This window comes from Spea bombifrons, chromosome 8 (genome assembly GCF_027358695.1).
Source record: "Spea bombifrons isolate aSpeBom1 chromosome 8, aSpeBom1.2.pri, whole genome shotgun sequence".
In the NCBI taxonomy this organism is placed as follows: domain Eukaryota; kingdom Metazoa; phylum Chordata; class Amphibia; order Anura; family Pelobatidae; genus Spea; species Spea bombifrons.
In genome coordinates this window covers 6,058,883-6,083,117 of record NC_071094.1, presented here as the reverse complement: position 1 = coordinate 6,083,117, position 24,235 = coordinate 6,058,883, and the positions used below count along the sequence as shown (strand labels likewise).

General features: G+C 44.9%; 1 protein-coding gene across 1 annotated transcript in view; it reads right to left on the bottom strand.

Annotated features, from left to right (window-relative positions):
• The window catches only part of FNBP1 (formin binding protein 1), a 172,697-nt gene extending 160,351 nt beyond the window's left edge, over window positions 1-12,346 (bottom strand). Inside the window, exon 1 of the mRNA XM_053472819.1 lies at window positions 12,153-12,346. Within this exon, the coding sequence (XP_053328794.1) occupies window positions 12,153-12,194 (42 nt within the window). The 5' untranslated portion in view covers window positions 12,195-12,346. The remainder of the gene's footprint in view (window positions 1-12,152) is intronic.
• Window positions 12,347-24,235: the final 11,889 nt, after the last annotated feature.

Here is a 24,235-nt window from a genome sequence, read left to right as displayed (position 1 = left end):
TTCCTCATTGTACCCGCTTTGAAGCGGAGAGGCGCATGTCTTGATTCCCAACGCGGTATATTTTGGGCTGATTTACGCGTTTATTTGTTCGTAGGATCAGGAAGTGCGGGACTGCATCCTGAAGCATACGCCAGAGAGCGTTTCCGTAACGCTGCTGAAACTGGACTTTACCAACAAACGGTGAGCAGCTTTGCTTATTTTGAGCAGATTTATTTTTCCCCTAATACTTATCGTTTATAGTTCCAATGAATCAAAGGGGGATTAACCACACTTTCAATGATTATGCCTATAAAACATATTTATCATATTTATTTATATTTTTTTTTTCTTTTTCTCTACATTTAGTGTCCATATCAAGAACGTTGGCGGCATCAGCTTGCCAAACATTATTGTCTCGCTTCCAGAGGTTAAAGATACTGTGACGGCAACCAAAAGTCCCACCGTTAAAAGCGCCACGGTAAAAATCCCTTCGCCTGGTCAGCCTGGTAACCAGAAGAGCCGCAGGGTTTACAGGTAAAGAAAATCATTTTAAAAAATCACACGCTCGTTCATCTGACGTGTCCTTGCTTTTTTACGTTTCTTTACAAAGTTCTCGATTGTCTGTCTATATTTTCATAAACCTCACATCTATAAATTTCTTGGTTTTCAGGTAAAGCTGCAGCTCCAGAGGCCAGGAGTGAAGACAAGAAAGAGAAAGACAAAGAGAAAGAAAAAGTTAACAAAGAAATTAAAGTAAAAACACAAGTAAGTATATATGTGTGTTTGGGGCAAAGCTGTTTTCTTTCTAGCAGCGTTTCTCGTTCAATAGGACCCTATTTTTGGGTTATTGCTCTAGGACCTTGTATGCAAATGTACATCTACAACGGAGGATAGTTAATCTGAATATGGGGCTTGCCTAATGTTGTGGAAAAATCAACGTGAAACAGTTGGTCCAAATTGAGTGAATTATTTTATTCAAAGGGCTTACAACGGAGTGATATACAAATAGACATGCACTTAGTGTAACCCGAGAGAGAGCTCTCTGGTGATCAAGATAAACAGGGACTTTTTATAGTCTCAATGATGTCAACACCTATCACACACAGAAAGCACAAATTTGAATATAGTGAAGCAAGTCTTCTTTATCTCATGGACCAGCAGATTGGGTGTAGCAGGTCTTCTTATCTTGTGTTCTAGTAGCTTGGGTGCAGTTCTCTCTGTACTTTAAAACATTATCTTGTTGTTCAGTAAAAAGTTTTATAATATGTAAGCGAAATGCTGGAATTGTTTAATTTCTTTAACATTTCTCACCCTTTTGATAATTTATTATCACACATATATGTTCCTGACTAACCTTCCTACTTGAAGTGACTCCTTGGACAGCCCATACTTCATAAAGTACACAGTTGAGCTGCATAAGTTATGGGATGCAAGCATCCATTCCTGACTGCCTTATAGTCGTCACTTCACCTAAGCATTCACACATCTTTATTAAATTCACACACTGCACACACTCTTATCTATCTAATATGATAGCAACAGCTCGCCAAAGATGCACCACGGCTCAAGGATCGCTCTGGGTCCTATTGTGAAATCACTCGCAGGACATAATCTTCCTCCTAGAGCGGTGCTCAAATTGCTGTAGTACACCTGTGGGGTCCTTTTTAGAAAAGGGGTTGTCCACCACCCAATCATCCAGGGAACTGAGGAATGTTCAGGAAGATCAGGCGGTCGAGCTGAGCTGATATTTTGTAGCTGTTATGTCGTCCTTTTAAAGGGTGGATGAAGCGTTTTTACTGCAACGAGAAATGCAACAGGTTAATAATTTCCAAGCAATAATAAGCACTACAATCAATCCTATCACTACCACCATGATTTCCCAGCCATCTGTGGAACCACTGCATATTATCATACAATTTAGTCTCACAATTCCACGTGTCATGTTCTCTTCTGTCGGGACGGCACACTTCGGGGCACAACGTGCTTCCATGGCTGCACAATAACACAGGTTATTACAATCAGTGTAGCGTTCCTACAATCTGTCTCTCCGACATGTACTTTAGGTAGGCTGACTACGTGATCTTGCAATACATCTGTGTGATTAACATACATGGGTCCTACACAATTTCCAAGAATGTTCCTGAGTCTGAGATGGCATTGTGATTAGTGTGTTTTGTGTCTATTTTGGCCTCATAGCTATAATCTGTGAGGTTAAGATCATTCATTGATATTGGGATACCAATCAAAGGGATTCCTTTGTGATTTGCTGGAACATGTGAGCAGATCCAGCAATTGGTAGCATGCAGTTGTTTGGCTGTTTGTTCGTGCAGAAGCCAGATGGAGTTTTTCTGCCGTACTCCTTGTACCTGTAGATGACATAGTATACAAAAGAGCAAACAAGACAGCACATGCATTTTGAAAATCTTTCAATCCTCCTTGTCCCGAGTGGCCTCACCCTTTTGGTACAGGCTTGTATCACCGACCTGAACTTTCTTACAGTGGGAGGCGTGGATCCAATTAAGCCTCCCTTCCACCTTGACTGAGGTGGGTGTGGTCAGTATCACCTGGTGTGGGCCATCAAAACGGGGTTCCAGATGTTTTCTCACGTATCTCCGTATCACTACCCAGTCTCCAGGTTGTATGGTGTGAGGTCTTTTCTTGTGGATCTGGTAAAGAGGAGAAGACTTTGCCATGCAAATTAGTCAGTTGTTTATGCAGATGTATAACATAATCTGTTAAGGAAGCGTACTGTCCATGTAGCTCTTGTGGAAAGAAAAGGCCTGTTAGAGGTGGCCTGCCAAACAGAATTTCAAACGGTGTGTTCCCTTTGGTGTGTTCCCTTTGGTGTGTGCCTTATTGCAAAAAGGGCTAAAGGTAAGGCTTGTACCCGAGTAAGTTTTGTTTGCTCACAGATCTTAGCTATTTTATTTTTCAAAACACCATTCGCTCTTTCAACCTTCCCTGATGCTTGTGGGTGGTATGGAGTATGTAGGTGTTGGTTAATCTGTAACCCTTTCAGCATCTCTGCAAAGACCTGCCCAGTAAAGTGTGTCCCTCTATCTGATTCCACAGTCTCAGGTAGACCGTATCTACACACAATTTCAGCTATCAGTTTCTTAGCTGTCACTGCCGCTGTCGCCTTGGCGACAGGCCAAGCTTCTACCCAAGAGGAAAACATATCCACACATACCAGGACATATTCATAGACACCACACTTAGGTAACTGAATGTAGTCTATCTGCAGTCTCTGAAAAGGGTAATCAGGTCTTACAAGGTGTTTCATCTGTACCTTAGTCAGTTTACCCGGATTGTGCTTTGCACAAATCATACATTTTGCACACCAATCTGTTGCGAATTGTGGAAAGCCTGGTGTAACCCAGAACTTATTGACAGTGGTAATCATACCCCCTTTGGAAATATGAGAGGGGAGATGGGATATGTTTGCCAAAACAGGGTACAAAGCTGGAGGTGCACACAATCTACCATCCTCATGTTTCCAGACATCATTCTCTTGCTTACAGCCTAGGTTTTCCCATTTCCTGTGAGTCTGAGTGCTTGTCTGTTGCTGTAAATTCACGAGAGTATCCATTGTCAAATGCTCATTATTGTTAAGCGACTCTCGGAGAAGCATAAGGGCTGCCTTTTTGGCTGCTTCGTCAGCCCTGTTATTACCCATAGTGATAGGATCTGTTGGTCGCTGATGCGCCTGACATTTAATAACAGCTATTGATTTAGGTAGTTTTACCTTGTCTAGTAGGTCATGTATGAGGTCTGCGTGTTTTACCACCTTTCCACTGGAGGTTAGAAACCCCCTGTGTTCCCACAAAAAAAGCCAAAGTCATGCAGGACTCCGTTAGCATAACGGAAGTCTGTGTAGATGTTCACAATTTTCCCTCTGCCAGCTCACAGGCTTTAATCAACCATTTGCAGCAGGTATTAGTTGTTCTCTGACAGGGTAGACTGAGGCCTGGGGCAGTGTTTGCTGCTCAGTCATCGTACGGACCTTGTCCTGGTTTATCTTGGGAGTAATCAAAAGCTCACCTTCTACACCACAGAAGACCCTCAGGGAGGTATAAATTCAGGGATAGCTGCATTAAGACTGGATTCAACATATGTTGGAGGTGGAGGGTTATTCAAAAGTGCCAGATCTCCAGTGGGATATATCCCAGCTGAACTAGAAGACACTCTAGATCTTGCCCCAGAGTCTGATGGACCAGGACGCACTTTGGGTCTTGCCCCAGGGTCTGATGAGCCAGTAGGCACATTAAATCCTGCCCCAGGGGCTGATGGAATGCTCTGGGTACTTGAATCAGGGACTTCTGGATCCACTGTAGCGGGCTCCAAAAGAGAAATTGCAAGCTGTTCTATGTTAACCATCTCTTCCTCCTCCTCCTCAAGCTGCCCACTCTTTCCTGACTGGTTTATTTTCTGGGCCTTAGTGCCCACTGTAAAAATGCCTAGGGCCTTTTGCTGTCTCTTATGGGCCTCTACTATCCACCTTGACCAGGCGGCCTTCTCACTTGGCTCTGTAAGTTTAGATTTGTAATTTTTATAAAGGTGAACCCAACAACTTACATCAAAGGTTCCCTCTTTAGGAATACACAAATCCATGCCCCTAGTCAGCTTGTACCATTTAGGTAACTGCTTGCTGACCCACTTGCCATACTTTAACTTCATCTCCTCTTGTGGGGTAGAAGGAGAGATAGGACGTCCTTCCCTTTTGTCTGGTGATCGGCCAGACACACGTATGCCGCAACTGTTTCCCATAGCCCGGCTATGGTGGACGGGACTCTTACCCACTTCTCTCAGTATACCAGCGGCTATACCTTATGGCGTGTGGCTGTCAGGGAAATTCCCACACTACGTATCCCCTCTTCTAATCTCTTGTGTTTTTAAGCTTTTTGACTCTTCTTTTCAGGACGAGTATCGCTCTATGAAGGTGGAGGAGGGTGTAGCATCATTCCAGGTCGGTATTGGCTTTGTTCAGCTGTGCCGGTTCCTGCCGTTGCTTAGCCGGCCCCAGAGAGTAATCTCCCCTCTTTGCCTCTTTTACGTTTTTTTAGTTTGCTTTTAACGTGAGCTCCAATGAGCTGGAGGGACTCTACAGCCTTTACTTCCACAGCTGTGCGGGAGCTGGAAATTCAGTCCGAGACCAGCACCTCTTCAGTTTGGATGTGAGTGATTGACTTATTTCATCTTCCTTTTCCCTGAGAAACTCTTCCAGGTTATGCCAGCCTCCGCTGCTTGCCGGGACATCATGGATGTAGTTCTGCGGAAAGCATTAGGGTTTTTGTTATCTGAAAACTAAAGGTGTTCTCCAGCTCTTTAAAACTCTCCTAACTTATAGCTGCCAAATTAAAGATCTCTTTTATTTGCTGCATGGAAATAGGACTTGGGTGCATAACACTTGCCGCTGTACGTTTTTTGTCCTTGCATCTATTTAATTGTTGGCAGTTCTAACCGTTTGCGATTGGTCTTCCCCTACAGATTGAAATTATCAACAAGAATCCAGAAAGTTACCTTTCAGCAGATGAGATTCCGTTACCTAAGCTTTACATCTGTATGGCGCTCTTCTTTTTTTTGGCAGGAGTCCTCTGGGTTCAGATCCTCCGGAAGCGCATGTATAGAATTGGCTACTGGTATACAGGGGGGGGGCAGTGTAAGTACTGCTGGATGCCCAAGACCTTCCCAGAAATAAATCCTTAATCATGGAGAAATGGCCTCATTTAAATGTATTTACTTCTTAAGAGTTTGTCTAAATGGAACCACACAAATGGGAATAAAAGAAAATCATGCGGGGAGCATGCGGTTTAACGCGTTAACAGCAATTCCTCTGAATGTAGGATTCCCAAGAAATGGGCAACTCCTTTAGAGATTCCCAATTTTCCACTTAACTGTGAAGAGCAGGAAAGGATGCGACGTAACTCAACGGGGTGCACTTATGTTTATGTCTCGTCGGGGATGACGCTAGTGCTCTACCGCTGATCCGTTTCTCTGGACAGAACCTTATATTAACCAACAAACCTGTTGTTCGCTTTAGGAGCGATGTCTTCAAGATCCATTGGCTGATGGCAGCGCTGCCTTTCACAAAGTCATTGTCGCTGGTGTTTCATGCAGTACGTATACGCCTCCCACCACCACGTTATCATTTTCTCTTCTTCTTCATTAATTACACCACACGGTTCCGTAAGCTTAGAAAACTTATTTATTGCTGCTCACCTATCGCCTGTGTCCTATAGGCAGCATTTGTGTATATCACCGAGCACGGCATCTTAATTTCCCTGTTTCTATGAACTGCTATGATGTAAATATCTTGGTTTCCTTCTTTTTTCAGATCGACTACCACTACATTTCTTCTCAGGGGTACCCGATCGAAGGGTGGGCTGTGGTATATTATATCACAGACTTGTAAGTGTCAAATATTCCTTACTTTATAGGTTTATATGTTGTTTAGAGCCCCTGACACCTGCGCTCTACAAACATGCATTATATGTCGGCTGGTGTGTTCCTTTAAGAGAAACTAGTATGTGTGTCTATGCTTTCCCCCAAAGCTGAAAGCCTTTCTAAATTTTCATGGAAAATAAACATTTGTCTTTATTGCCTGACTTGATACACTAAAGATTTCTTAGCTGTGCAATTGCTTGTGACTTCCAGACTGAAAGGAGCGCTGCTTTTCATCACAATTGCACTGACTGGAACTGGCTGGGCCCTATCTGACAAAGATAAGAAGATTTTCATGATCTTTATTCAACTAGAGGTGAGGACGTGCCGGGTCCCAATACCCCCTTCTGCGCTTCCGTGTTCTGCTTTGTGTAGACCTGGCGATCTCAATGCAATATATTATGCCCCCACAGCATTTATTCACTGAATGGGGAGTTGGTAGAGTTTTACTATTCGTTATGTAGGGCCGACAGTGGCAGGTTTCTGCAGCTAGAATGGCTGAGCTGGCCCTGTGTAAGGTATAGTTCAACAGGTGAAGAAATCTCACTGATTTCATTATGCATTATACAGGGTTAGCCAAGCTCTGCCGGCAGCAGAAGCTCGCTGATGTTGGCCTTTCTTATCGTGTAGAGAAGTGGTGACGACTCTCCCTTTAGTGAATAACCCCATTGTGAATGTGTGGTGCTTTTGGGAAGTAGCTCCATGATCGGTGAACCGTACAACTCTATGATGCAGCAAGCGGTGAATAGCACACGTTACAGGTTACTACCGCCGTGACACGCCATCGCGATGCCTGAGAATGCTATGAATCAGACGTTTTATATCGATGCTGAGCCTTTTCTCAGTGAGCACAGCTGGGGATACGGTGAAGTCATTAAAATCCATTTTATTCTGTGTCTCTGGGTTTCTAATACAATAAAAACAGTCAATGGTGACTCATTCGCTGACGCAGGGACTGGGAAGAGCGAATTTCACGCCTGCAGCCTTCCCTGCTATGGGAGGCTGGTTCAGCACCAAAGGGTGATTTAGCTGTACAATAAAAAGTTGGGTGTTTTTTATATTTTATTTTTATTTTGTTTATTGCACAGACCTGCAAACGCATTCAAATAACCCTTTGTATTCCTAAAGAGATTAGCACGTTCCATCATTACCCCAAATGCTAGTGATAAGTATTGCTTTAAGAAGCCCGAGTACCTTTTGATATTGCCTGTTTTCAGATTCACTTATCAGTTATCGAGTTCAGTTTTTCTGAAAGGGTTCAGTGAAGTTTTTTTTTTATTTTTATCTTCATATAAAAAACCGGTGCTAAAACCTCTTCTGAATTTGGCAGGTTCTGGCCAATGTGTCTTACGTCATCATAGAGTTCACAGAAGAAGACACGGCGGAGTTTTTCATCTGACAGCTGTATTATTTCAGACTGAAGTCTCTTACATTCCTCCACTAGCTTCCGTGTTTCAGTATCATCCATGGAAGCACTGCCTTTTGATCCAGGCAGACAGGTAAAGAGTTTAGAAGATTCATGTGTCGGCTTCTCATGTTCGTGTGGCATGTCAAACACGCATCTTAATTTTGAATCCATAAGATCATCAGGCTTTGCGTCTTTCCACACGACTTCCATATCTGATGTATTTGACGGTGCAAATATTGTCTGTACCATGAACTTATGTTTACTCTTTTCATTTGGGTCATAGTCGAAGGGCTGTAGCATTACAGAGACCGTTACTGTAGCCCCAGGGTCTATTGTACCGCATTTGGTCGCACACATATTTGGTCGCACACAGTAACGTCGGGGGGCTGTAGTTTTCACCTTGAAACACACTTTTCTTTCTGATGGATTTCGAAGCTTGAGATTTGTGGTGACAACATCCGTAAACGGACCTCTGAATTTGAGCTCGTTGGGCGGGTCAAGGATGAGGATCTGTTCGTGCTTGGGCATTATGGCCCCGCCGGCTGCAGCCATGCACCTCACAACTGCCAGACGATTCTCGAGGAGAAAAAAAAAAAAGCTGGGAAAGGTGAAGGCCTTCGGTGTGGAGCGGTGCACAGGGCCCGCGGAGACGGAACAGCAGGGCCGGCTTAGTCCTAAACGAGGCCGCGCGATGGTGGTCGGCTTGGGCGGTGGTAGATTGCGCGCTCTATCGGGTTACTCTCCGCCTCCCCCAGCGCCCTGTCACCGCTGACTCTACACAGCACAGTTGCGGCAACCGCGCAATGCCCCGAGCACGTCAGGAACGGGCGTGACAACGACGGTTACTCCCCATGTTTTTTGGCTCCGTTTAAACATCTTAGAAGCCAGCAGGTGTCGCTATAACTAAAGGACAATAAGGTTCATAATATCATACTATTAATAATAATTTATTATTATATTTTATTTAGATGACGGCAACAATTTCCGTTGCTCTTCTTACAGTCCCTACTTTCAAAGGATCTGACAAAACTAGAACCCAGCGACGAAGACGAGCCGATGTTTTATGTACAGAGATTAAAGGTAAAGCAAGTTTAAAAACTGTATTCACGTAGGCATTTTAATGCTTTGCTGTCATCCGTGCGAAATGCTGACTTATGTTTATAGCTGGTGCGTAACGACTGACAGGCTGGAACAGGTGGACAATATGGAGCGGAGCTTCTGCGCATGGTGACCATCAAGCAGCCCATTGTTTAGCGATCGCGACCTGTGATTCCGCGGGGAAGACTCTGGCAGAGGTTTGACGTAAAGATACATACTTGCAGAGAAGACAAATTCTGCTGGCACGGTGATCTTAGATAATGACAGCCGATGTTTCACTTCCCCGAAGCACGTGAAGCTAACCACTTCCTCAAAAAGCTGAAGAAACCCCGTTAGAAGCGACTGTGTTTTGCAACCCTGTTACAGCCCGTGATTGGTACAGAACCGAGTGCATCCGAGGCACTGGAGCAGCTGCCTGGCACACGTGGCGGGGGTTAAAGAGAGAAAACTATCTCTCGCTGCCAAATGTACTCTTCTAGCGCATCACCTATCATCTAACATAATAAAATATCGGAAATCAAGAAACCCCACCCATTAGGGGAGGACCAGCATGCCCCATATGCAAATGACAATGAAAATAACAGATTATTTGCATATGGGGGAAGAATGTCACACTAGCATAGGCCACCCCTTTTCCTCTTGGCAGTTTAACGTGCATTCTTATCGCATAGAGGCCCATGCGCCGAATGCATAATCCCAGGGCCTTGGTACAGCCGGCATCCTGAATGGGAAGCCATAACTCCTGCACTGTTGCCTTCTTCATTGTATGGTGTCCCATGATCTAAAGACGCATGTCTCCCACCAGGGCAAGGAGAGCCTGGTTATGATATATATATGATATACTAAATACATTTAGTTATTTCCGTAACGTTGTGATGTCATACTTCATACTTCAACAGGCAGAGTCCTTAACTAGAATACCCAGTGATTGCGTCATTATTTAAAGCACCCTCTTCTTTACCCAAAGGGTGCCCATGCTACAAACTGAGAAAACAGAATCCATGTAGTTCATTTGAGGACCACACAGACCTCTTCACTTCAGAAGAGATTTCCTTCGACATCAGCGTCATGTGAGGGCCGACCGTATCAATGCGATTACACAAGCTCTTCCGCAAACAATCGAGCGTTAGAACTCAGCCCGAACAATCCCTTCTTTTTGCGTTTGTAAGGTTTATGTAACGACGGGTTTGTCACATGCTGCATCCCAGCGCACAACTGACAGGGCGGCATTCACTGCCGGCCCCTGACGGCCCGTTATCTCCCACAGCGTTCGCATCCATCTTAATCGTTTTGATAACCTCCCGCTAAACTCTTTTTTTTGCTGATAACAGAAAGCCGGTTGTAGAACACAATCTTTCGCCCTAGCGGCCAGCCAGACGTTCTTAACCTACGGAGTCTGACAGCAGAAGACAAACACTTCTGAAAGCCTCCAGCTCTGGAACACATTGTCAGCCTCTCCGGCTGCTCGTGTTCTGCGAGCGCTTGATTAAAAAACGTGCCGGACGCGAATATATTCCCAGCAAGTCGTGCCGTTCCTCACCAAAGATATTTTGGGGAATTCCAAAGCACAAAGTGTGATTATCAGGTAGAGCTGAAACAGCGAATCGATAAAATCGATAATAATCGATAACGGAAATCGTTGCCGACGATTTCCGTTATCGATTAATCGAGTGATCGATTCGTTGTTGGAGCACTCGGCTCCTTTTACTTACCTCCGCGAGCGTTCCCCGCTTCTGCTACACGCTCTGCAGTCTCCGCCTTCTTTTAGCTACGTGACGGATGTGACGTGTTCCGGAGGTAAGTATTCTTCATGTCTATGTGCACGGATCGCACAGAGCCACTCGCACAGAGCGAATCGCTCTGTGCGAATGGAGCCACTCGCACAGAGCGGTTCGCTCTGTGCGAGTGGCTCCACTCGCACAGAGCGGTTCGCTCTGTGCGAGTGGCTCCATTCGCACAGAGCGGTTCGCTCTGTGCGAGTGGCTCCATTCGCACAGAGCGGTTCGCTCTGTGCGAGTGGCTCCATTCGCACAGAGCGGTTCGCTCTGTGCGAGTGGCTCCATTCGCACAGAGCGGTTCGCGGGGGTGGGGGTCCACGGCGGGGTGGGAGTAGGGTTTCAGGGGATGCAGGGCAGGGTGTGAGTGTGGGTGCAGGGCAGAGTGGGGGTGGGGGTGCAGGGCAGAGTGGGGGTGGGGGTGCAGGGCAGAGTGGGGGTGGGGGGTGCAGGGCAGGAGACTGGGTGCAGGGCAGAGTGGGGGTGGGGATGCAGGGTGTGAGTGTGGGTGCAGAGCAGAGTGGGAGACTGGGTGCAGGGCAGAGTTGGGGTGGGGATGCAGGGCAGGGTGTGAGTGTGGGTGCAGGGCAGAGTGTGAGTGTGGGGGCAGGGCAGAATGTGGGGGCAGGGCTGGGTGCAGGGCAGAGTTGGAGACTGGGTGCAGGGGCACAGTACAAAGTGCTGGGTGCAAAGTGCCAGTGCTGGGTGCAAGGTGCCAGGGCTGGGTGCAAAGTGCTGGGTGCAAAGTGCCAGGGCTGGGGCAAAGTGCTGGGCGCAAAGTGCTGAGTGCTGGGTACAAAGTGCTGGGTGCAAAGTGCAAAGTGCTGGTGCAAAGTGCTGGGTGCAAAGTGCTGGATGCAAAGTGCCAGGGCTGGGGCAAAGTGCTGGGTGCTGAGTGCTGGGTACAAAGTGCTGGGTGCAAAGTGCCAGGGCTGGGTGCAAAGTGCAAAGTGCTGGTGCAAAGTGCTGAATGCTGGGTGCAAAGTGCTGGATGCAAAGTGCCAGGGCTGGGGCAAAGTGCTGGGGGCAAAGTGCTGGGTGCAAAGTGCCAGGGCTGGGTGCAAAGTGCTGGGTGCAAAGTGCAAAGTGCTGGGGCAAAGTTTCTTGAACAGTAATAGTCCACCTCTTTTCAGAATGTTTGGGGTTATTTTGTTTCATAAATATTGTGTTTGGGTTCTTGTACTTTGAAAATATTGTTTTTTATTACATCATAACAAAATAAGAATGTTAATGTAAATTTTAAGTTGTTTTTTAACATCCAGTTCATTAAATTCTTTTAAATAAACGAAAAATTTGCATATTGTTTTTTTTATCCGATTAATCGATTAATCGAAAAAATAATCGGCCAACTAATCGATTATTAAAATAATCGTTAGTTGCAGCCCTATTATCAGGGGTTCCAATACAGAAATGGCCTCCTTAATAAGGAGGGAAATTCACATCATACTCACTTTTTCGACATCTGCTTTTGTCACGTTAATATCCGCGTCCATTTTCTCGAAGTACTGCTGCGCCCGGTCTGCCTCCTTGCAATCCCTCTCAAACCTTCTTTTGCTCTGTGAACGAGAATAAGTGATTGCTTTGTCGTTATTAATGACCTTCTAGCAAAAAGACCCAATAAATGGAAATTCCGGACAGCGCCGGTGGTCCGATATTCCCAGGTCCACACGCAAAAGAAACCCAAATTTGCCAAACATGTGTTGGTCTTGGGTTCTTCTCCACTGAATCTGAGCTGTGGCGGTGCGTCTGCCATGGACAGCTATCCCATTCATGACTTTGTCTCCATACTAATAATGGTTGTTGGGGACCCACAAGCCCCACGATTATTGGCAAAAGGGGGAAAGCTACCAAAGAGACCCCCGTAGGATCTATAACGCAAAGCCTGCAGTGTCCTGTGTGGGTCGCGCAGAGTAGTTAGAATGATACAGAACGTAGGGGGAACGATAACACAACAGGGCCGCCTAGATTGGTAACTGGGGTAAAAAGACGGTATTTGGGGGATTAAGATAGACACGTGACATCTTCCGATTTAAAAAGATAACGGTGTGGTTTGGGTGATGTTACACAGAAACGGACAGACGGCGGTGCTGGTCTCTGACACCCCAGGGAGAGAGTGCAGATATTACTCAGCGCAGGAAACGGCTTCTACAGGAAGTCACTAAAATAGTTGAAAGAGGGGGGGGGAAGTATGCTGTTAAAACTCAGCAGTGTAAGTGGGTCGGTTAAGGTCCGTTCATGAGATTCGCTGAGCGACAGCTTGGTTTTCTGGTAATAGATACATAAAGCTCGGCAGACCGCTTCACAAACCGGCCAGACCCCAAAAGTTAGCCAAATTAGATATTTTTTGCACTGAACTAGCGGAAGGCGCTATAGTCCAGATTTTCCATAAATCAGACCGGCACAAATCATTCAGTAAACCGGATCCAAGTGACGAATCCAGAAATATTATAATCTACGGAGTTTTTTTGGCACAAATATAGGAAAAAGTTCATGTTTTGTTTTTTTTTTAATGGTGATCAATCAGGAAAAAAGAAATCTTTGAAGGCTGCAGATAGGGCTGCAACTAACGATTATTTTAATAATCGATTAGTTGGCCGATTATTTTTTCGATTAATCGATTAATCGGATAAAAAAATACATTATTTTAAATTGAAGAAAAATTGCAATAAAAAACGTACAATTTACACTTTCATCTCTTTATTGCAATGGCCTCTCTCTCTCTATTCACCTTCTTATTTTACTGACATAATAATAAAAGCTACAAGAACCCAAACACAGTGCTTCTCAAACTAGGTTTTAATTAGGGCTGCAACTAACGATTATTTTAATAATCGATTAGTTGGCCGATTATTTTTTCGATTAATCGATTAATCGGATAAAAAAAATGTAAATTTTTCATTTATTTAAAATAATTTACTAAACAAATGATGTTAAATACAAACAGCAGAATAAAAAAACTTTGATAATACATTTCTTGTCTTTATTTCCCAACCAGCCCCCCAATATATGCACATTTGAGCCTAGGCTTGCTACGCTGCCTCCAAGACATGCCATGCTGCCCCCCCACATATGCCACGCTGCCTACCACAGCACTCAACGCTGCCTCCCACATCTGCCACTCCACGCTGCCTCCCACATCTGCCACTCCACGCTGCCTCCCACATCTGCCACTCCACTCTACCCCCCACATGCCACTGTGCCTGATACGCCTTATACCCCCTGAAACACCACTCCATCCTCCCCAGACATGCCACCCTGCCCTCCCCACATATGCCACGCCATGCTGCCTCCCACATCTGCCACTCCACAATGCCTCCCACATATGCCACGCTGCCTCCCACATCTGCCACTCCACGCTGCCTCCCACATCTGCCACTGTGCCTGATACGCCTTATATCCCCTGATACCCCACTCCATCCTCCCCAGACATGCCACCCTGCCTCCCAGACATGCCACTTCTCTACCCCCAGATATGCCACTCTACCCCCAGATATGCCTTATACACCCTGATACACCACTCCGTCCTCCCCAGACATGCCACACTGCCCTCCCCACATATGCCTTATATACTGTATATGCCTTATACCCCCAGATATGTCACTTCACTGCCCCCAGGATTTAGATTCCCCTAAATTAACCCTAAACTCCCCATTAACCATAACTGCCCCTAAATTAACCCTTAACACCCCCTTAACCACAGCATCCCCTAAATTAACCCTAAAGACCCCAGCAACCACAGCATCCCCTAAATTAACCCTAAACACACCATTAACCACAACTGCCTCAAATTAACCCCAAACACCCCATTAACCACAGCTGCTCCTAAATTAACCCTAAACACCCTATTAACATAACTGCCCCTAAATTAACCCTAAACACCCAATTAACCATAACTGCCCCTAAATTAACCCTAAACACCCCACTAACCATAACTGCCCCTAAATTAACCCCCACCTCCCCTAACTTTCAGTAGCCCAAATATATATATATATATATATTACATACATATATATACATATATATATACCGTATTTGCTCGATTATAAGACGACCCTGATTATAAGACGACCCCCCATAATCTGAATATTAACGTAGGAAAAAAAGAAAAAGCCTGAATATAAGACGACCCTAAAGGAAAAAAGTTTTACCAGTAAATGTTAATTCATGTAAACTATTTTTTTTAATAAAAGCTATGATTGAGAAAAATATTTTTTTTTTGTTTTTATTTCTTGTATTTTCCAACCTGTCCCCCAGTTACGCACATCTGCCCCAGGCTTGCCACACCAATATGGCACTGTGGCCCATGATATGCCTTTTAACCCTCTATATGCCACTGTGCCCCATGGTATGCCTTTTGACCCCCTATGTGCCACTCTGCCTCCAGAAATGCCTTATACCCCTATATCCCATTCTGGCATTTAGGGGGTTAAAATGCATATTATGGGGCAGAGTGGCATATAGGGAGGTATAAGGCATTCCAGGAGGCAGAGTGGCATTAAGGGAGTTAAAAGGCATTATATAGAGCACTCTGCCTCCAGAAATGCCTTATACCCCTATATGCCACTCTGGCATTTAGGGGGTTAAAAGGCATATTATGGGGCAGAGTGGCATATAGGGAGGTATAAGGCATTTCAGGAGGCAGAGTGCTCTATTAAATGCCCCCTTAACGCCACTCTGCCTCCTGAAATGCCTTATACCTCCCTATATGCCACTCTGCCCCATAATATGCCTTTTAACCCCCTAAGTGCCAGAGTGGCATATAGGGGTGTAAGGCATTCCAGAAATGCCCTACACACACACACACACACACACACACACACACACACACTTACTTACTTACCGGTGCTTCCAATTTCCTGCTGTATTGCCGGGGCAGCGTGTTGACGTCTCATTCCGCGGCAGCCGGAAGGAGGTGGAATTGGCAGCGGGGGTTTGTATGCGTCCGTCGCAAATACCTTCCCCGGCTGTCAGAGATCAGGAACTCTGGAACTCTGATCTCTGACAGTCGGGGAAGGTATTTGCGACGGACGCATACAAACCCCCGCTGCCAACTTCACCTCCGGAAGCACCGGTAAGTGTGTGGGGGGGGGGCGACGACAGGAGGATCCAGGTCCCCTGCAGCGGTGCGGGGGATCTGGATCTTAGTCTCCTAATCAGACCTCTATTTGAGGTCTGATTAGAAGACGACCCCGATTATAAGACGAGGGGTATTTTTCAGAGCATTTGCTCTGAAAAAAACCTCGTCTTATAATCGAGCAAATACGGTATATATATATACACATATACTTACAGTTAGATGAGTGTCACAGCCATGTGGTTCTGGCCTGGAGAAGGAAGGGGCGGGGCCAGTTGTCACAGTGATTACAGGGAGGGGGAGTAAGTAGGAGCTGCTGCTGTGAGACGGTGAGTCAGACTAAACGGATTATATAATGAGGGGGATTTTTCAGAGCGTTTGCTCTGAAAAAACCCTCATTTTATAATCAATAATAATCGATTCAACTAATCGATAATGAAATTCGTTGCCAACGAATTTCATTATCGATTATTATCGATTTTATCGATTAGTTGTTGCAGCCCTAGTTTAGACCCCTGTGCGTATGTGCTGCGAGCCCTCCCGCTGATTTCAAAGGGAGTGTTTTCCTGCCACTGATTGGCTGCTTGAAGGAGCCAATCACTGGCAAGACATGTCCGAATCACGGAGCACTTTGATATGCGTTCTTATTTAAAGGGGGTGTCAGGGACAGGTAACAGTTCCTTCGTTATTGATCTGAATTAGCATTCTGACTGCTCTTTGGTTTAGTAAACTAGATGCTCGTTTATTAACACTTTGTGACCGTGCCACCCAAACACACAAAAAAAATATATACATTCTCCTTTGCATTTGTGCTCATTCTCCGTCCAGATTATCAATGCTATGACACTGCGTTGGGAGCTGCGGATGCACACGCTACCCATCAAACACGTGAAGAGCCCCCCGGGGACACAGAGAGCGACCCCCTTTTTATTTATATGGAAGGGGACAGGACCCCAACAACAGGACAAATCATTTCCAAGTCAAATCAGCACGCAGAGCCGTGCGTAGCGGAGTAAAAGTAGCGGTTTTATATATGCCGAGTGACATTTAGGTAAAAGCCAATCTGTTAAGTCTGAAGACTGCTGGAGGTAACAGATTTTTGGCTCGGATGCTAAAAACAAGCCTCAATAATGAGTGTTTTACTGGAACTGATAGTGTGACGCTGAAATATTTCCCACCACCCACCTCTTTTCTCATCCCATTAGCTCACAATGACTCAGACCTTACTTAATGAGTCTATTTTAAAGAATGAATTGAAAAAAAGACGCAAAGCTCGTTGACTCGGAGCCAAGAGAGTTACACGGGAGTTACCCATTGATGGGATTTAGATTTGTAGCCACCATTAAGAGATATTGCGCCGACGGCACATCGCGTTGGAAAGTCTAAATTGACACTTCTGATCAGAACTCCACCGATCAAACTATACTTAAGATATTAAACCCCCAACAAGGTAGGACATTAAGAGATGGGGGATAAGAACAGCAGTGATGATAAAGAAGAGCTCTCGTCAGAATACAAGCAGATGTTGGGATTAACGTTAAAAAGAGAATTTGTTCGATCGGGGCCAAGGGAGTTATCAGACTCCGTCCAACTGGATGCGTGTAGTCGATAGCCGGCCAATTAAGACATCTGCAAACGGGGCAGGACATGTTTTCATGAAAGTGCAGCCTTCCAACACTATATTTCATTTAAATATTGGTAGAAAACTCAAACTTCACAAATATAAACGTTTGCGTGGCTTGCACAGCCCCAAGACCTCATATATATAAAAGCATTGAGATGGTTTCGTAATGGCCCAGACCATGGTAAATCCCGCGTATATATCCAACACACGGTAGCCCTTGAGATCTTTAAAGGACAGTAATTAATACAATGAAATTGGTGATTTTTGTAATGGAATAGCTGACTGCGACGATATAATTCGCTAATTATTCACATAGATATTTTGGGTGGGGAAGGAGGAATACGGGGGCATTTCCAAGGACGCGGTGTCAGGAAACAGATCCCTAAAAAAAGCCGAACGTCTCGTCACTTTAAAATAAATGAGTCACCGGGAACCTTTTTCCTCAGTCCCTGTAGCGGGAGAGCCGGGAACCCTGACAGACAGCACCAAATGCTGCGGTTCATGCGCAGGGCACGTCAGGAAGGTTAAGCAGAAGCGAAGCGTTCCTACGGCCCGGGGGTAGAACATTTTCAAAGCGTTTGTGTGTCCCCGGCCAACGACCTTATATGTTTACATACATTAGTACTGACACAGCATGCCAAGGAATTCGCAGCAATATTGTGTATACATACATGGAGCACACGCCTTGACTTTCATACTCATGTAATGTTTGCCTGTCCAAAAAAGGCCATTCAGCAGAAAAAAAGGGGTGCGAGACGAGTATTAAGTACTCTGGTTATTATATACAGTCAATCTAATCAGGGGAACAGCTGCCAATCAAACCCAGACGCTATACGATAAAAGCATTAGCACCCATGAATGTAAATTAATTCTCCGAGGGGCATGAGAAATAATTAATTTCAATGAACCAAAGGTTAATTGTTTTCTTAAGAAAACATCAAATATTAATGTTGAAATCGTTAGACCGATGGGAAAAAAAAACAAAAAAAACCCAAAAATTGAATCTGCAGGGGAGACACGACATACAGTAAGAGACCTCTCTGCTCTCACATGCATTAAAGCGCATAGAACGGCAGGAGCGCCCCTTTAATGCCTGCATCGGAAAGGAGCTGGACCGCCAGCCGGCAATCTGACAGACGCCGGATAGATAAGGGCAGCCGGGACGGGCAGCATTTGCCTTTAGAATAAACCCCCTCTGCCATCACACCTACAAGCGAAGAAATGTTCCTGTTCAGAGCTGACGTTTGCAAGCATTCCAAGTGATACGCGGCGGATGTAAAATGCTTAATTATCTCATAATATCTTTTTTTTTTTTACTTAAACAAAAGTCAATCATGTGTACATTAACCAAATAAACACATAAATAAACTGTGAAGCTCCGGTCTGTTTAATGCTGGCAAATATCAGACAGCCGTTTAAAAAGCAAAAAAAATAAAAATCACTTTATAGATGAAATAAAATTACTGTCTTTTAACCAAATAGCTTGCACCAATTACATTATTTATTGATTTATTTAGCGCTGATCTCTCTCCTTATATCGGGGGTACACTGTGAAAACATGCCCCCTTTTTCCTGCAGACGCAGAACTGTATCCTTCTCAGTCTGTTTCATCTCCGCCACCTAAGGGTGAAAATGTGTAACTGCGCTCGCCGCAGACATTCTTATCTACTCATATATGTGTAAGTTTGACACACACAATATTTTCATTGTTCAATATCAATAATTATTAAAGTGAATAGACGTGTGGGGGGGGAGGAAAAAAACTGCAGGTGAAATAAAACCTATCTGGGCAGACTTCTCTGTTCCGATACAGCTGCTGTGTGGCCAGCCCAACGTCTTTCTTCTGAATTCATAAATAATAGAGCGTTCCATTAAAAGGCTTATTGTTTGATGGCAAAACTAAACAAAGAGAACATAAAGGCAAAGGTTATGGTTTTATTCATCTGTTCAGCCTGACAGCAGTCTGTACAAAATCACGTAAGGGGAAGTGGTTTATAAAACTGAACTTTATTAGAATATCTACCTTGTCAGTCGGAAGCTTAGAATTTTGCAGCAATGTGAACAGAACAACTAAAGTAAATCCAGACATGTATTATCTTATTTATATAGCTTATTTTATTATACCGTGTATATATACACACACACGGTATATACTGTACTCTAAGTGCATGTGCATCACAAAAAACTGCTAATTTGCAAATGCTGACTTTTCCTGACAACGCAGCTGGACGTGAAAGTTCATCATTTTCTACTGAAGCGCTCCGTATAACGCACGTCAGGCTACGTGAAGAGGTGGGGGTTGGGCTGGCAGCGGTTGCAGAGCGCTCTTGATCTATACACTTGCTTCAAATTGTGCTTGCCCAGTATAAACCAGTTCCTGTTCTCTACAAACTGTTTTGGGTCCTGTTAACCTTTTGACTGCCAAAGATCTGGCACAACGAGGGTTAAGAAATTCCTTATTGTTGTCCGTGTGAAAAGGGGTAAAGCTTCAGAGTCGGGCCCCTCTTTACTTAACAATAATAATAATAATAATAATGATAACAATAATAATAAACACTAAGAAGAAGAATACATTTGATTCTATGTTTAATCAGGAAAGGAGAGCCCTAGGTATAACGGGATTCAGCATAATTAACGCGCAATTAAAAGAAATATATGGTTAATACTTATTAACGGTAACACTGAAACGGCAGCTTTGGAACCCCGTTGGCTTTACAAACGGTCTTAGAACAGAGAGTTTTAAACTTCCGATGCAATAACATTTTTTCAAAAGGACGCGCCACGGGCTTAACTCTCATTCAAACGTCCTACGAGACGTACGAGAGAGAGAGAGAGACCTCTCTTTGTCTGCAGAGCGTTAGGACTAAACCGAAAAGAATGCCTTCCGTCTCCATGTAGGTGGGGATCCCAACGAGACATTTGCAGAAATGCTGAGCGGCCGCAAACAAAACACAGCGCTTATTTTCTCTAATTCATGAATAAAACAACATTAATTATGCGGCTATTGCCAGGGCAGCAATCCGGCTCGGTTTAAACTGAAAGGACTTTTGTTTTTTTTGTTTGCTCTTACGGTTTGTCTTATTGTGTTTTTTTTTTTTACAGTATGCATGATAATAAATTATTATTAATAATCATGTGGTACAATGTTAGCCCTACGGACGACGGTTTACTCTAGCAGGGAGAGTTTGCTTTCAATAACTAAATTTTGCATGATTGGGAGTGCACTTTTAACTCCAGTCCACGGGGGCCACGGCCGTGCCAATACCGCTCAGCAATATATCGATCTAGCCCTGCTTCCGGTATCTTACATCGCATACAGTTCACTGTGATCAGATATGTGTATTAAAGTATTACACAGGGGCGGACAAATATTTGTGCGGTTTGGGAGACATCTGCAGACGGGCAACTGCTTGACATTAGGGGGGAAACCAGCGATGTCAGCCTACGCCACGGCCTATTGTACATCAGAAATTCACAAAAATAACGGATGGATGTAATAACCAATGACTGCTGGGTGGGCAAGGATTCCAGCCAATAGGGTCGCATTGATAAAAGCTCCTGACACATGCATGGGATAGGCAATACGGCTCCTGAATCAAAGACGAGACCAACGACTGATTAGGGTTTAAGTCTTTACAGAAAAGTCATTTAGAAAATCTACAGGCTCGCAACATTATTATTTCTGCTAATTCTGTTGAGGTTGGATACTTGTCCGGGGAGGAAATACTGGGAAAGGACTTGCCAAAGGGGAAGCCCTTGCAGGCTGCCCAAACTAACCAAAATAATATATTCTTCCACTCTGTGTAATTTGTCCAATTCAAGGCAGATGGCAGGAAAAATAGGGTTTAAGGAGCCAGACAACTGCTGTCTCCGAGGATTATTCTTTAATCTGCATTTTATCTGATAGCGAGTCATTATTTTATGTTTTCTTTAAGGCCAGCAGCTTAGTGACATCGACATATAAAACGAATGGCGATCCTGATTCCACATAGCAAGAATTTGTTGTGGTTTATTTATTATAACTGTATTTAATGTAATTGAAATATTATTCATCCTTGATGGCTGAATATGTCTGTTCCAGACTAATACCCAAACCATTTGGCGACCTGGGTGTTGCTGCTGGCTGACGGGAAACCAGCCAGATACAGTGCACTTAAAGGGACAGTTTAATGTCCCCGACGCCTCCTGTGAAGAGGAATGCCTATTAAAGTGCTCTGCGAGTGACCCCAACCCTCTGACAGTATTTTAATATGCATTCTTCCAAAACGCAGCAGCTACCCTTCCCCTCTATAGTACAACTATTCTTCTCATTGAGAGGCTGCTTATAGCAGTGGCTCCTATTGATATCAATGACAGCGTTTTTCACACGTGGGGTCTGTACAGACCCCCGTCCCAGCTTTCCCTGAGCCAGCGTTGGAGCTGTCTAGGGAGTAGTATTCGCCCCGGCGCATCTCCTGGGAAGAGGCAAATGCATTTGGGGGATTCTTTATAACGCTCCATGCAGTTGCAACATGGAAAGTTAAAGGGACTGCGCAGCTATCAGATGCATTAAAGTGCTGACGATGGCTGGAGTGTCCCTTTAAAAAAGTGAAGAAGTTTACAAGCGTCCTAAAAATCAGTTACTGCGTTCTATTATTTTTATAATTAATTGTAAACCAAGACATTACAAACCTGCTTCGTTCTGAGGCGGCGTGATGAAGCATGTTATTTGTTTTATCAAACCTGCCTATAGTTTATGCCGTACCTTTAAATATTCTGCCCTCTCTCCTCCCTGCTACAGATCATTTGATTTGTTCAGCTGCCATCTTTTAAATATGTAATAGGTCCGATTAAGACTATGATGGAGAGATCAATCTCTTACAGCCAACTAGATAACAGAACAATCATTTTGCCCTAAGAGTTGGGTGTAATATGTGAATTATGCGCTGGTAGGCGGAATATCACAATATTGTATATCACAATAATCGCACAAACCACACGAGTTACCAAAACCTAAATTCACGTGATAACTGCTTAAAGAAAGGCATAGATAACCAAACCCGGATGAGCACGTAACATATCTGTAGGGCTTACAGAGGTATTGAGACACTATGGTGGCTTTTCAATAATTAAAACCAACAAGACAACTACACAACCCCTGGACGGCGATCACAAGGCGACCTGAATGGGGTCCACGCTGTGGAAAGGGTAAAGATCCCTACAGGCAAACCAGAGAGCGCACATCTGTCAGAGCGGGGGCAGGAATGGAAATATGCCTGTGAGTTATAAATACAAGGCTCGGGGCTGGGAAAGATGGAGACAGAATGAGAGCGCCGGCCATAGGCTGCACCCGTGATATTAGTTATTTTGTCCTAGTAATGGTGGCGGGTCTCAGAAAATCACAGGATAAAGGACTCAACCATAATAAAGAGAGGGGGAGCTGCTTCTATGTAAACGCAGACACCTATTCCACGTACAACATGCGGAACTATAACAAATGTTACAAAGCCAGCAGGCTGACGGATACCGTCTGAACCACCGGCAACCTGCAGATCGTTTATTAACTAATACAATATACCTGCACTGAATAAAGAGAAGGTACCGCGGTGTTAAATACATCTCAGAGGGAGACGTGCGACATATAGAGAGGGGAGAGAGACAGAAAGCAGACGCACAGATAGCTTTATCCAAATGAGGTAAGGGGCTGCGCTCTGTGCTGAAGGGCAGCCGGAACATCTAAGGATAGACCGAGCCATGTCGGGAAACGAGAGCCAAGAGGACAAAAAGGGACAAAGAGCTGTATAAAGATAAAGAGCTGTACACGGAGCTCGCAAGGGACAGGGTGCAGTATATGGGGGGGTCAGGGTGCTGCAGATGGGGTTACTGGGGTGACAGAGGCAGGGTGCTGTATACAGGGAGGGCAGAGGCACGGTGCTATATACAGTACAGGCGGGGGCAGAGGCACGGTGCTATATACAGTACAGGGGGGGGCAGAGGCACGGTGCTATATACAGTCCAGAGGAGAGAGAGGTACTGCGCTATAAACAGTACAGGGGAGACAGACGCATGGTGTTGAATACAGGGGAGGATAGAGGCAAGGTGATTATATATATATATATATATATATATATATATATATATATATATATATATAGGGGGCAGAGGCACCATGCTATATACAAGGGGGGGGCAGAGGCACAGTGCTGTATACAGGGGGGGGACAGAGGCACAGTGCCGTATACATGGGAATGGTTCTTTTCATAAAGTGAACTAAACTACCTTATATTAGAACAGGGCTAGGAATGTTCTATATGCAGTGGGGTCAAGGGCTAATCTGCTATTTGCAGAGGGGGCAAAGGGGTGCATGCAGGGGAGATGTGAAGGGAATGGGAAAGGGCTGCATACAAAGGATAAGATGGGGCAGCAGGGGCTGCAAACAGAGATGCCAGAAAGGGCAGGGGCTGAATATGCTGACTATGATCTGAGGGCTCTGTATAGAGGAGTAATGGCTGTATAGAGAGGTAGCGGCGAGCAGAACGCTGTATACAGAGGTAGTGGGGGAGCAGGGCGCTGTATACAGAGGTAACGGGGAGCAGGGTGCTGTATACAGAAGCTGGTGCAGATCTCGTTCACTCACCCAGAGCTCTGTGCCCCAGCTCATGGTGTCCAGGGGGCCGCAAGGAGGCTCCCCCTCCCCTCAGTGCAGCAAGATAGCGGGCAGTCTCAGCGGGTGACAGCGCTGTCTCCTGCCCCCTGTGACAGAATGTCGCGGAAGATATCCCTATCTGTCTCCGGCCCGCAGCCGCCTGTCACTCGCTCTGTCTCCGTCACGATATCCCCGCAATCTCATTCCCTGA